This window comes from Aethalodelphis obliquidens, unplaced genomic scaffold (assembly GCF_003676395.1).
Source record: "Aethalodelphis obliquidens isolate GAN/ISIS:26980383/991018 unplaced genomic scaffold, ASM367639v1 scaffold90, whole genome shotgun sequence".
NCBI classification, from domain to species: domain Eukaryota; kingdom Metazoa; phylum Chordata; class Mammalia; order Artiodactyla; family Delphinidae; genus Aethalodelphis; species Aethalodelphis obliquidens.
The window spans coordinates 2041659-2054522 of NW_020838034.1; the positions used below are offsets into that span (position 1 = coordinate 2041659).

Below are 12864 nucleotides of genomic sequence, written 5' to 3' on the forward strand. Positions count from 1 at the left end.
TAACACTTTTTAATAAACATTTATTTATTTATTTATTTGTTTATTTGACTGTGCCAGGTCTTAGTTGCGTCATGCAGACTCTTAGTTGTGGCATGCGTGCAGGATCTAGTTCCCCGACCAGGGATCGAACCCAGGCCCCCTGCATTGGGAGCATGGAGTCTTACCCACTAGACCACCAGGGAAGTCCCTGGGAAAATTGGTTCTTTTGGATAATTCCTGCTCAATTAGTTTCAGCCTCAGAAATTATTCCTTCTTATTGAAATATCAAACTTGACTGTGCAGGTGATTTTTAGCTTAGCTTAGAAAATCATTTCTTCAATGTGTTTTATTTCAAGAAGTTAGATGAGACACCAGTAAAGGGGCTAATTCTAGGCCATAGACAGCTTGTCATCAAAAATTTTGTTAAGTTTGGAAATAGGACACGGTCAGAAGAAATCATCTTTAAACTGTCCCAAGACATTCGTATTACAATCTCTAACATAGTTCTGAGGGCCTAACTTTAACTATTGCAGGTTGCTTTCAGAATGGTTAACCACCAGTGCTTTGGAAGGAATTACTCATACATTCTTTCCATAACTTCCATTTATGTAAAGGCCAACTCCCTCACCATTGTTTGTGTATTTTAGTACTGTCATATTGCCTAATACGGCATTTCTGTTTTAATATCTGTATCATGTTTTTGAAGGTTTCACTTTCCATTAAGTTTGAACTTACCTGTCAAAGTCCTTCTCCAATTCAATTGTTTGGTTAGGATTTCTTTAAAAAATACCAACACTATCTTAATCCCTATCAGATATACTTGTGAATAGTATTTGTTAGGTACATATTCTTATCAGTAGACATTATTAAATACTTTATTTGCAAATCATTTTCACACATATCACTGCTTCCCAAATTTTTCCACCAAATTATTCCTGATGGCATAAAGGGAATGAATTTTGTGTGTCAGTTCTCTGGTGTATCTGTATACTGGTGGTGTCAGGTATGGCCTCATAGCTGTGGGGCAGTTGGTCACACCTGCTCCTGATCTGGTATGTATATAAGTTCTAGAGAAAAGTCTAGGTGGCTACAGTTATAAGAATTAGCTAAAGGGACTTCCCTGGTGGTCCAGTGGTTAAGAACCTGCCTTCCAATGCAGGGAACGCGGGGAACTAAGATCCCACATGCCATGGGGCAACTAAGCCCACGCGTCACAACTACTGAGCCTCTGCCCCCCCAACTAGAGAGCCCACGTGCCGCAACTACAGAGCCCAAGCACTCTGGAGCCCACGAGCCACAACTAGAGAGAAGCCCGCGTGCCGCCAACGAAAGATCCTGCATGCCGCAACTAAGACTCGATGCAACCAAAAATAAATTAATTAATTAAATTTAATTTAAAAGAAAAATTAGCTAAAAATAAATTTAAAAGAATTAACATTTATTTGATGCTTACCATGTGTCAGATGCTTTGTTAAGCATTTTACACGCTTTTAATATTTATATCAACCTTAAGTAGGTTACATAGTTATGTCTGGATTATTTGTAAATTTCAATTAACTGATGTAATATCTGTGCTTCATTTACAGAAATAATCAAAAGCTGAATGTTACACACTTGGTGCGGGATAATGTGTTTCAATTTTTAGCTAAATTACATGGCTAAATTTTCAAATTCAATACCAACCTCTCCTAACTGAATAAATGAAAAATAGGCAATTTGATGCTATGGTTGCTATGTTGGACTCAGTGTATATTACCAAGAACTGGCTAGAAGTTCCACACCCCACCCTCTCCTTCCTCTTTCCCTGTTTTGTTAGGTGAAGACATTCAATGAAGCTTGCCTGATGGTAAGGAGACCAGCCCTAGAGCTTCTGCATTACCTGAAAAACACCAATTTTGCTCATCCAGCTGTACGATACGTTTTCTGTATCCTTTCCTGCTTGCCTGGGCTATCTGAGCCAATGCTTTCCTTCCTCAAATGTGGGAAAAGAAGAAATGCTTTATTTGTTGACAGTTGAAGTGTCCCTTTCGGTGGTGTTTTCTTTCTTCCTTTTTTTTTTTTTAATTAAGAAAATACCTTTATTTTTAGCCAGAAGGGGTTAAGTCAGAATTGACACTCCTGTAGTAAGAGTGCATGAAAATTCTAATATTTTGAAAATTGACTAAATTTATTTTCCTCAGGAACTTGTTTCTTTTACTCCTTGCTCTAATTGGAGATTTTTGCAGTCCTAAATTTAAAAGACATAAGTAATCTATTTTAGTGGTACTGTCAAAACAGCTTTTTTTAAAAGAATTAGGTATGAACATATTAAATAGCATATTAACATACTCCAACTTTTGGTGGCTCATCTCTAAAATGACCCAATTCTTCATCTCATGTTGTGTTTCTCCTGTTTTAGTTTATCACTTAAGATGCTTCATTTGCAGTTGAGTAAGAAGAAAGTCCAACTCACAATGGCTTAGGTAATAAATGATTTTTGCCTAAGGAACAGGAACATCAGGTTTAGGCTCAGGTTTGGTTATTTCAGCAGTTCATTGAGGTCATCAAGAACTCAGATTCCAGGACTTCCCTGGTGGTCCTGTGGGTAAGACTCCACTCTCCCAGTGAGGGGGACCCGGGCTCGATCCCCGGTCGGGGAACCAGACCCCACAGGCATGCCAAAACTAAAGACCCTGCGTGCTGCAACCAGGACCGGGTGCAGCCAAAACAAACAAATGAATATTCTTTTAAAAAAGAGAGAACTCAGATTCCTTTAATCTTTCTGCTGTCATCCTCACCATATTAGGTTTTGTCTCCAGGTTGATTTCTTCATGTTGACAAAATGGTTACAGCAGCTCCAAACATCTCATCTTCACAGAGCCATGTCCAAAGGCCAGAAAAGTAAACATTCCTTTCTTGCATTCTTTTTTTTTTAAAACAAAGAAAAATTTCCCAGAAGCTTCCATCAGACATCCCTCATTTCATATTGCCCAGAATTACGTCACACATCCATTCCTAAATCAATTCCTGGTGAGAAAAAAGAAACTACTATTCCTTTCTCTTTTTTTATAAATTTATTATTTTTAAAAATATTTATTTATTTGGCTGTGCCAGGTCCTAGCTGCAGCACACGTGATCTTTGTTGCGGCATGCAAGATCTTCAGTTCTGGCATGCGGGATCTTTTAGTTGCGGCATGCAGGATCTAGTTCCCCAACCAGGGATGGAACCCGGGCCCCCACATTGGGAGCATGGAGTCCCAACTACTGGAAGGTGGTGTTTTCTTTAACAGCAAGTGCTTTAGATGGCGAGAAGGGAACAGGAAAAACCCTCAGTCTTTGCCATAGTATTCATTTCTGTGCAAAACAGGATTGGCTGATACTGCATATTCCAGATGGTAAGAACTTCCCTCACTATGTTGGGGTTAGTTATTCTGTTACTGTGGTAACATTGTGGCTTCAATTTTCTGACAGGGCTCTGACAACTAAGGGAGAAGTCTTTGCTCCAGGTACAGGCTGGTCTGAGTTAGTTTTGGAACCTTTTGATAATTAGAATGAAGTATTTTTTGGCGCAGCAATCCTCACTTTGATAGCTAATGCCCAAGAGCATAAACTCCCCCCTTAGTGTTCACCACAAGCTTTATTGCCATCAGCCAACAACTTTGAGTACCCTTAGACCCTTTGACATGGTACTGTTTATCAGCATTCTAGGTTGTCAGCATGGATCTTAAAAACTTAAACTCTCATACTTCTCATATATCCCTCCTTGTTTTGTTCAGTGTTGTTTGCATCCACATTTTCTGCCTTTAAAAACTGCCAGGAAGCTGAGGTGACCTTTAATCCATTTATTTGTGTATTGTGTGTAATGATAATATTTAAGATGGACCAGACCAAAAAGTAAACCTCTGAAGCAAGAAGGCTTTAAGAAATATATATGGGAAACTAAAGTCATCTCCCATAACTTAAAGAAGCATAGAGTATTTTGAGTTGAATACAGTCAGTTCCTGCCTAGTTTGTTTTCTTTTGCCTTTTGATTAGCTCATCTTTGGGTGAAAAACTGCCGGGATCTTCTGCAGTCCACCTACAACAAACAGCGCTTTGATCAACCTTTAGAGGCTTCAACCTGGCTGAAGAATTTCAAAACTGCAAATGAGCATTTCTTGAGTCAGGTGACTAGACTCCCAGAAGTTTGGTGCTGGACAATCTTTTAAGATTTTTATCTTCTTTGTGCCCTGAGTACCAGTAGACTATGGAGAACTAATATTGTAGTTGGGATAACTATACCATTTTGTATTTCTTTCATACATTTTATTCACAGTGAGTTCACACGCTGAAACTCATTTATCCATGTAAAATAAAGAGGCAGCAGTAAGCTGGTCGCATCTGGTGGGTAGCAAAGTGAAGTCCAGATTGCTTCATTGACTTTTCCAAGGTGACAGCCTAAAATCCTCTAACACACATTTCAACTACATAATTTTCTCCAGATTAGATCTCTTAGGTACCAGAAACATATTCGTAAAATTATTCTCTAGTGATGCTTGGATACAGTCTCTAGGCCAGGGATTTTCAACTCTGGATGTAAGTCAGAATCACCTAGGAGCTTGTTAAAAATGCACATGCCAAGGCTTCATCCTGGGCCTTTTTAGTCAGAATCCCTTACTTTTTTGTGTGTGTTTTTTTAAGCTCCAGGCAGAAATGGGCTAGAAAGCATTCACTTCCCTGCTGAGCTCTCTTACAAGGCTTGAAAAATAGATGAAAATAGAATGCTAATAACCTTAGCCTCCTACCCTACCTTCTTAGCTAGGGATGGGTTCATCCTTAGGCTAAGTGGCCTTTTTTGGTCTTTGTTTTATTTTTAGATAAAAGTTCAAGAGAAGTATGTCTGGAATAAGCGAGAAAGCACTGAGAAAGGCAGTCCCCTGGGAGAAGTAGTTGAACAGGTATAAAAAAAGACACTGAACATGTACTATGTCTAACCAGAGACAGCCTCTTGTAGGACTGCAAGCCACTGTCTCTCTTTCCCTACAGGGCATAACGCGGGTGAGGAATGCCACAGATGCAGTTGGGATTGTGCTCAAAGAGCTAAAGAGGCAAAGTTCTTTGGGTATTTTTCGCCTCCTGGTGGCAGTGGATGGAGTCAATGCTCTCTGGGGAAGGACCACACTGAAAAGAGAAGATAAAAGCCCGGTAGGAAAACTGAGTTTCTCTATTTTGGTTTCTCTGATTTCAGAACCCATCATATACGTAGGCTGGGACATAGCCTTCTAGACCATGCAGTATATTTTCTTGCCTTGGAATATTTGAAATAAGATGTATAGTGAAAATAGTATCAGAAGGAGATGATGCCACATTCCATCATCCACTGAATACCAAGAGCATGACAACAAAAGCTGTGGTTTCTTTGTCAATTTTCTTCTTTCTATTCTCTTTTCAAAATGATGTTCTCTGGTCTAAGCAGAGACGATCAGAAGCATCAAGGAAGGGGGTGGGTTGGGGTAGTGGGTATTTTCTCCCTTGGTAACTCTTTTTAATCTCCAGAAGCATGGCAGTTTGAGGAGCAGTGGCCATGTAGCTTATTCCAGAGGTACCTTCAGGTACTATAGTTATGTAGTAGTTGAGGATTTTTTTTTCCTCTTTTTTTTTTTGGCCTCACAGCACAGCTTGTGGGATCTTAGTTCCCTGACCAGGAATTGAACCCAGGCCCTCGACAGTGAGAGTGCAGAGTCCTCCAGAGATTTCCCAGCTGAGGATTTTCTAGTTGTTGTCAGTGCAGATATCTCAGGGGAGCATCCGGGCAGAGCAAGTAATGTTCTCTTCTCTCCCTCTTTTCTCCCTTTCTCCTCCCTCTCACCTCTGTCTCACACATTGACCGATGTGCAGATTGCCCCAGAAGAACTAGCATTTATTTACAACCTGAGGAAAATGGTGAAAAATGATTGGGTGAGTGCACATGATACCTAACAGATTTCAGAAAGAAATGTATTTTCGTTTTAAAGATGTTCAACTGCCTCATTGCTAATACCTACCGGTCTCTAATTTTATGGACAGAAAGTTCTTATATCTTATTTAATTCTCATAACTGTACCAAGTTTTAAATCTATATATTTGTTTTCTTATCTTTCCACTTGACTGGAGTACACTTATTCAAAACCATTTTTTTTGAAATATTGGCATAATTTCACTTTGCTGCAATTGTTCAAGGTGTTTTTATTTCTTATCAACTTTGGAAAGGATTTTGATAAATTTATGATCATGTAGCAATTTATTGTCAGAGTCAAATTGAGAATTAATAATCAAATTAGTTGCCATTTAACTGTGCTAGATCACACTGCCATACCACCAAATGGCAAAAAAAAAAACAAAACTGCAGATGATTAAAATGCATTTTTTTGTCTTTTTCAAATTCAGCTTTTTCTCCTTTCTTTCAGCAAGGAGGCGCCATTGTGTTGACTGTGAGCCAGACTGGGTCTCTCTTTAAGCCCCGGAAAGCCTATCTGCCCCAGGAGTTGCTGGGAAAGGTCAAATCACTGGAAAATTTGTTTACCCTTAGATAGTCATTCTGTCTAAATATACATACATATATATATATATTTTTTTTTTTGGACATAATTTCAGACTTGGAGAAAAATGGTATTCCTCTGTGACTTCAGCTAGATTTCTAAAATGTTAACACTTTACCATGTTTGCTTTACTCTTTCTCTCCATCTATTTTTTTTCCCTGAATAATGTGACAGTAACCTGAGATATGATGCCCTCTTTTATCTCTAAATAATGCATATTTCCTAAAATCAAAGATATTCTAGGGCTTCCCTGGTGGCGCAGTGGTTGAGAGTCCGCCTGCTGTTGCAGGGGACATGGGTTCGTGCCCTGGTCTGGGAGGATCCCACATGGCGCGGAGCGGCTGGGCCTGTTAGCCATGGCCGCTGAGCCTGCACATCCGGAGCCTGTGCTCCGCAATGGGAGAGGCCACAGCAGTGAGAAGCCCGCGTACCGCAAAAAAAAAAAAAAAAAAGATATTCTAATGTATAACCACAGCACAATTTTCAAAATCAGAAAGTTAACATTGACTGTTACCTAATCTATAGAATATATTCTGATTTTGCCAGTTATCCCAGTGTCCTTTACAGGAAAAGAAAGTCCTGGATAATGCACCGCACTCAACTGTCAGGTGTCTTTAGTCCCCTTTAATCTGAGACAGATCCTCAGTCTTTGTCTTTTATAACCTTAATATTTATATCTCTGTTTTTGAAGAGTACATGCTAGTTATCTTATGGGTTATTTTATGGGGTTGTCTGTTTTTTCCTGACTATACGTAATGTTAGAAGTTATATTGTGTCTTCTCAGTGCATAATATCAGAAAGCACATGGAACTTATTTCTCCTGTTACTGGCAATATATACTTTGAACACTTAGTTAAGGTGCTCTCCACCTGATTTCTCCTCAGTAAAGTTACTCTTTTCCTTTTGTAATGAATAAGTATCTTGTGGAGATATACTTTGAGACTAGGTAAATATCCTTTTACTTCTCAAACTTCCCCTTACTAGTTTTAGTTTCCATTGGTGATTCTTCCCTAAATCAATTATCATGATAATTGCAAGATGGATATTTTCTAGCTCCACCATTACTTCTAAATGTATCAGTCGGCCCTCTCTTATATTTAAGAATTTTCCTTTCTCCCTTGTGTATTTGTTTCAATATAGACATGTGGATTCTTATTTAATGGGTTTAGAACCCATTAAATAATTACTATCATTATTTAGTTTGCTGCTTAAGATATCCCAGATTTGGCCAGTAGGAGCCCTTCAAGCTGGCTTCTCTGTCCCTTTAACATGTCCCCATCGTTTTTCTCCCTACCTTTCCTCCTCTGTCCCCATCATTTCTAAGCACTTCTTTACTTTTGACACAAGAATATGTTCCAGGGCTTCCCTGGTGGCACAGTGGTTAAGAATCCGCCTGCCAATGCAGGGGACACGGGTTCGAGCCCTGCTCCGGGAAGATCCCACATGCCACAGAGCAACTAAGCCCATGCGCCACAACTACTGAGCCTGTGCTCTAGAGCCTGTGCTCCGCAACAAGAGAAGCCACCGCAGCGAGAAGCCCGCACACCGCAACGAAGAACAGCCCCCGCTCACCACAACTAGAGAAAGCCCGCGCGCAGCAACGAAGACCCAACGCTGCCAAAAATAAATAAATAAATTTATTTTTTTAAAAAAAAAAAAAAAAAAAAAAGGAATATGTTCCAGACTCATCTTGTACTTTCCATGCCCTAGCCCTAAAATCAGCCATTTCTTCAAGGAGCTTTGGTTCGTTTTAGAGGAGAATGGTATTTAGAAACCAAGACCTGAGTGCTAGGTATACTTATTGCTACTGGGATGTGGGTGTCACTTCTTCTAGGCCCTCCAGCAGAGTTAGTAAGTAGATATATGCACTATTCATATATACAAACATACATGTATATGTGCTATATGCATATATGTGTTTATATATACACATCCACACACATCTGTATCTGTCTCTCTATATTAAAAAACCATAAATCTGATACCTCTAGTTCCAGGCTAGCATCCCAGCATTCATTGTATCGTTCGCCCTTTCCATATTTGTAACCCTCTTCTCCAACGATAATCTCTCATTCACAGTGTATTTACATATTAGCTCAATCTTAGATTATAGTAAAAGTAGTTTCAGAATTGCTAACCCTTGCCTCTATACAAATAAGCTGTGAACTAGAGGGCAAATTTTTTTTTTTTTTTTTTTTTTTACTTATGTCTTATTTAGGCTCAATATCTTTTAGAGCAGTTTTTATCTTTAGCCTAAGGGTCTTTTGTTCAAATATTCTGTTCAGAAGTTAGTTTGGGTTAGTTTCTCTCCTCCCTTCAGTGTTATGTTTGAACTTTGAAATACAATTTGATTCATTTGTTTTAGTTTATATAGGATCTTTTCCCCCATCCTTGTCATTTTAATTTTTTTGAGTATATGAACTATCAAAACTGTTGTTGACTACTGAAGTTAGAACTGTAAAAAAAATTTAAACACGTATATGATTATGTGTGTATACTCTCAGATAAGTGGCATTCCCCCGACCGCCCCCCACCGCCCCTTGCCTCAAGCATTATCTCTTTTTTAAGTATATTTGTGGCCATGTAGAGCAAGGGTAGCCAGCCCCAGAGAACGTGGAGTAGAGGAGAATAGAACAAAATCTCAAAGACCTTATCCTCAAAGTGTTTAAATAAACACTGATTTGTCACTTAACAAATACTGTATCTTTATCCTTTTTCTTCTCCAGGAAGGATTTGACGCCCTGGATCCCTTTATTCCCATCCTGGTTTCCAACTATAACCCAAAGGAATTTGAAAGTTGTATTCACTATTATTTGGAGAACAATTGGCTTCAGCATGAGAAAGGTCAGTTGCTTAGCTTTTTCCTCTCACAGAAGAATCCCACTGAGTCAGAGCCTTGATCTCTTCTTCCCTCAGCAGCAGCCTGTAATTTGTACTTCATCTTTTTTCCCTTTATCTTGACTTCTTTCTGGTTAATTAGATGGTACAGAAGGTGTGGGGTTGGTTAAAGTTCGATTTACAAGAGACATTATATCTCTCCCTAAAATTCTCACGTTAGTCTAGAATAAGATGCTCATGCTAACAGAGGAGGTGAGACCGAACCCAGGTGATTGGGTTGCTGCCACACTCTGTCACATTTATTCATCGTTCAACACACTTGCATTGAGAGGCTCATATGCTAGGGCACCCCCAGAACAACTGATCCAGCACCAAACGAAATCCTTGCTATACCTGTCCTAGTACTTGTAGATGAAAGTGTTCCAGCTGCTCATTTAACCCTTGCCCTCAGTTCTGGGTGGGTGTGGGTCTGTTGGGGGGCGGGGTGTAGAGGAAAAATAAAGGTGGTTCTGTTACTAGGTAATAGAGAATTGGCTGCAGTTGGAATAGGTTATCAAAGGAATAGGGGGAAGAGTATAAAGCAGCTGCAGCATGATGAGTTAGGAGGCACAATGGAGAGATTTCTAAAAGGGGCTTGAGAGATTTGACAGTCCTTAAAGTCCAGAGGATAGTCTTGAAACAGAGGGAGAGATAGATGCTGGTTGGAGGAATAGAGACAGAAAAGGAAATTATGCATAGAAAAAATAATACTGGCGGATGGAATAAAGGGCCTAGAAGTGAGGTTTTGGGAGTGCTAATTATATCAGAACATAGTCTGGATAACGTAGCCTTTGACTACAGAATTTGCTAAGTAACACAATGCTACAGGAGAAAACTGCCAGTTTTCTGTGTTTGGCTCCATTTTAGCTCATACAGAAGAAGGGAAAAAGGAGTTGCTGTTCCTAAGTAATAGGAATCCTGGGCAGCTGGAGCGGCTCTGTGCCTACCTCTAAGCCATGGTCACAAGGTACGTGGAAGACAATGGACCTTTCTTCTAATGGACCCAATCAGATGGGGGAGTCCTGCAGTACACAAGAAGAGCAGCCAGGCACGTGCACTTATGGGATTGGACAGGACTGCAGTCAGCTCCCAACCTCTGTTGCAGTGGGTTCCTTGTGATGTGACTGTGGTGGCAATAAGATGTCCTGAAACTAACATCAGTTTATTAGTTGTGGTTTTCACATTTTAAATAATCATGTAGCTTTTCCTAAAAAATTAAATTATCTTTCTTAAAGTGTTGTGTTATATTTATAAGATGGAAAGAGCCTTCAGATTGGCCAAATTGAATTTCTTTGGCATTCTGCTTGTTGAGACTAAATTCTACAGAAATTTTCCAGACTTTATTCAATTTAGGAGATTGAGACTCAATCTCCTGAACTTCTCCCTCCCAGTCCATTCACTTCCTATTTACTCTTTTATCAATGGTCCCTGAGAACTTTCCTCAAACTCCAGCTGAGTCTGGCAACTTTGTATAGTACAGCCCCTTTCTACAGGTTCCTGAAAGAAGTTCTAAACCCCTACAGCATACATTGTATGTAGTGAATTAACATCTTTAATCCATGTAGAATAGTACTGTCTGTGTACCATCTTTCTGAGATTTGAGAAAACACTGACTCATCAATTTCAGAAGAGTCTGATTCTCTCACCATACCCAGGTTGTTGGTTCCAAAGAGTGAGAAGTTTGATTCCCAGATCTGCTGCTTATTAGCTAACTGTCTGAGCCTATTTCCTTCTCTAATTTTACCTTATCTCTGTTTCACCTTATGTAAAGGTAATAATAATGCCAAACTTTCAGGGATTTTGTGAGAATTAAATCACATAATAAATGTCAGGTGCCTCACACATAGTAGGCCCCCATAAATGATAGGTAGCTACTATTCATAACTTGGATTCTATTAATGCTTTATTTGAACAATTACTACGAGAAGAGAGTCTGAATGTATATCAGCATTTTTCACTAGAGAGCCAGCTGCCCCTACCCTATCCTCCTCAAGGATTCCCTGTCAAAAATAAAACCTCTATCCCTGACCCAGTCCCCAGACACTTTAGCTAGACTGATGTTCTAGCATCAAACTCAAAGGTAACAGCCTTATAGAGACTGCTTAACCAGTTGGAAAGTTTGAATCCATTTAACAGATCCCTTTTAATATAGTTCTGCTTCTCTGACTGAACCCTGACCGATACGCCTCCCAATACAGATAGTCAAGCCTTGATATCTGTCTTTTCAGTAGCTCAGACTCACTTCCTCCTCTCCATCCTTACTACCACTGCCTTTCATAACCCCATCACTTCTTGTTTGAGTTACTATAATCATTTGCTAATTTGTTTCTCTGCCAACTACCCTTGGCTCCTCCCTCCAGTCTTTCACTGGGTTGCCTGAGTGAGCTCTCTAAACACAGCACATCATGCAATTCCCTTAATGTCATTCAGTGGCTTCACTACGCCTTTATTTTTGCCATGTATGGGTTACAAAGTTCAAACCATACAAAAACATTTCATAGAAAATCAGGCTCGTTTTCTCTCAGCTCCCTTTTCTAGAGGCAATCAAATTATAGAGACAAAATTCTAAAAAAATACACGTTTTTTTAAACACAATAGTGTACTTACTCTTCTATACCTTGGTGTTTCCAGGTATCTTGGAAATTGTACCTGCCAGGAGTTTTTCTTATAAATCGAGTGCCTGCTCTAAGGAATTTAAAAAGAAAAGGAAATAGCACACAGAACCTCCAAGAGGGACACTGTCACAAGCTCAGCAGCCACAGACAACATCCTAACCACAACAGGGGAGGGTCTGCTGTGATAAAGTCACCAGTGCTACTATGAACATTGACATTGCAGCCTATACTAATGATAATGGCAGCTAGCCCCCAGAAATTGCAGTGCTGCTGCCTCCCAAAAAAAGCAAGATGCCACTGCTCTTACCCTTACCAGATACTTACTGGACAGGACCTGAATCTGATTGACAAGCCTGATCCTTAACTGTAAATGAGGCTGGGAAATTGGCTTCCATCTTTGGAAGGCCAAGCTCATAATCAATATGCCTTCTTCTCTTTCATGAATGTGGAATAGTAAGCTGTATGACTATACTATCATTTATGTACAAAATCCTTACTGAAGAATTGCCTCATTACTTTTGCAATTTGCTAAATATGGATTCTTAATTTTTTCCCAAATACTCTATCATAATCTACCCTATCCAGTCCCCTTTTTTTCTTAAGATCCTTCTACTGCAGACCTGATCCTCATGCCCCAATTTTTTTTGTCTCCATGCTAAGCCTGCTGCACAGCTGGTCTCTTGGGGCTTTTCTTCATCACTCAGGTGGACTGAATTCAGAATGAAAAGTAAGAAGCAAAACTCTCTTTCTTTTCAGATGACATATTCCTGTATATAGAAAACCTTAGGAAATCTCAAAATAATCTACTAGAACTCGAAACAAGTTCAACAAGGTCACAACAATACTACAAGATTAAT

At 39.5% G+C, this 12864-nt stretch overlaps 1 protein-coding gene across 6 annotated transcripts in view; it reads left to right on the top strand.

Moving 5' to 3' along the window:
• Positions 1–10626, top strand: part of DAP3 (death associated protein 3) — a 29354-nt gene extending 18728 nt beyond the window's left edge. For 4 of the 6 annotated variants that reach the window (XM_027095173.1, XM_027095178.1, XM_027095174.1 and 1 more), the window contains 9 exons: positions 1796–1904; positions 3261–3353; positions 3994–4124; positions 4815–4895; positions 4984–5142; positions 5836–5895; positions 6384–6473; positions 9242–9359; positions 10260–10626. In XM_027095173.1, the coding sequence (XP_026950974.1) occupies positions 1796–1904; positions 3261–3353; positions 3994–4124; positions 4815–4895; positions 4984–5142; positions 5836–5895; positions 6384–6473; positions 9242–9359; positions 10260–10345 (927 nt within the window). In that variant the 3' untranslated portion in view covers positions 10346–10626. The remainder of the gene's footprint in view (positions 1–1795; positions 1905–3260; positions 3354–3993; positions 4125–4814; positions 4896–4983; positions 5143–5835; positions 5896–6383; positions 6474–9241; positions 9360–10259) is intronic. The other 2 variants (XM_027095175.1, XM_027095176.1) reach the window with 2 other exon arrangements.
• Positions 10627–12864: the final 2238 nt, after the last annotated feature.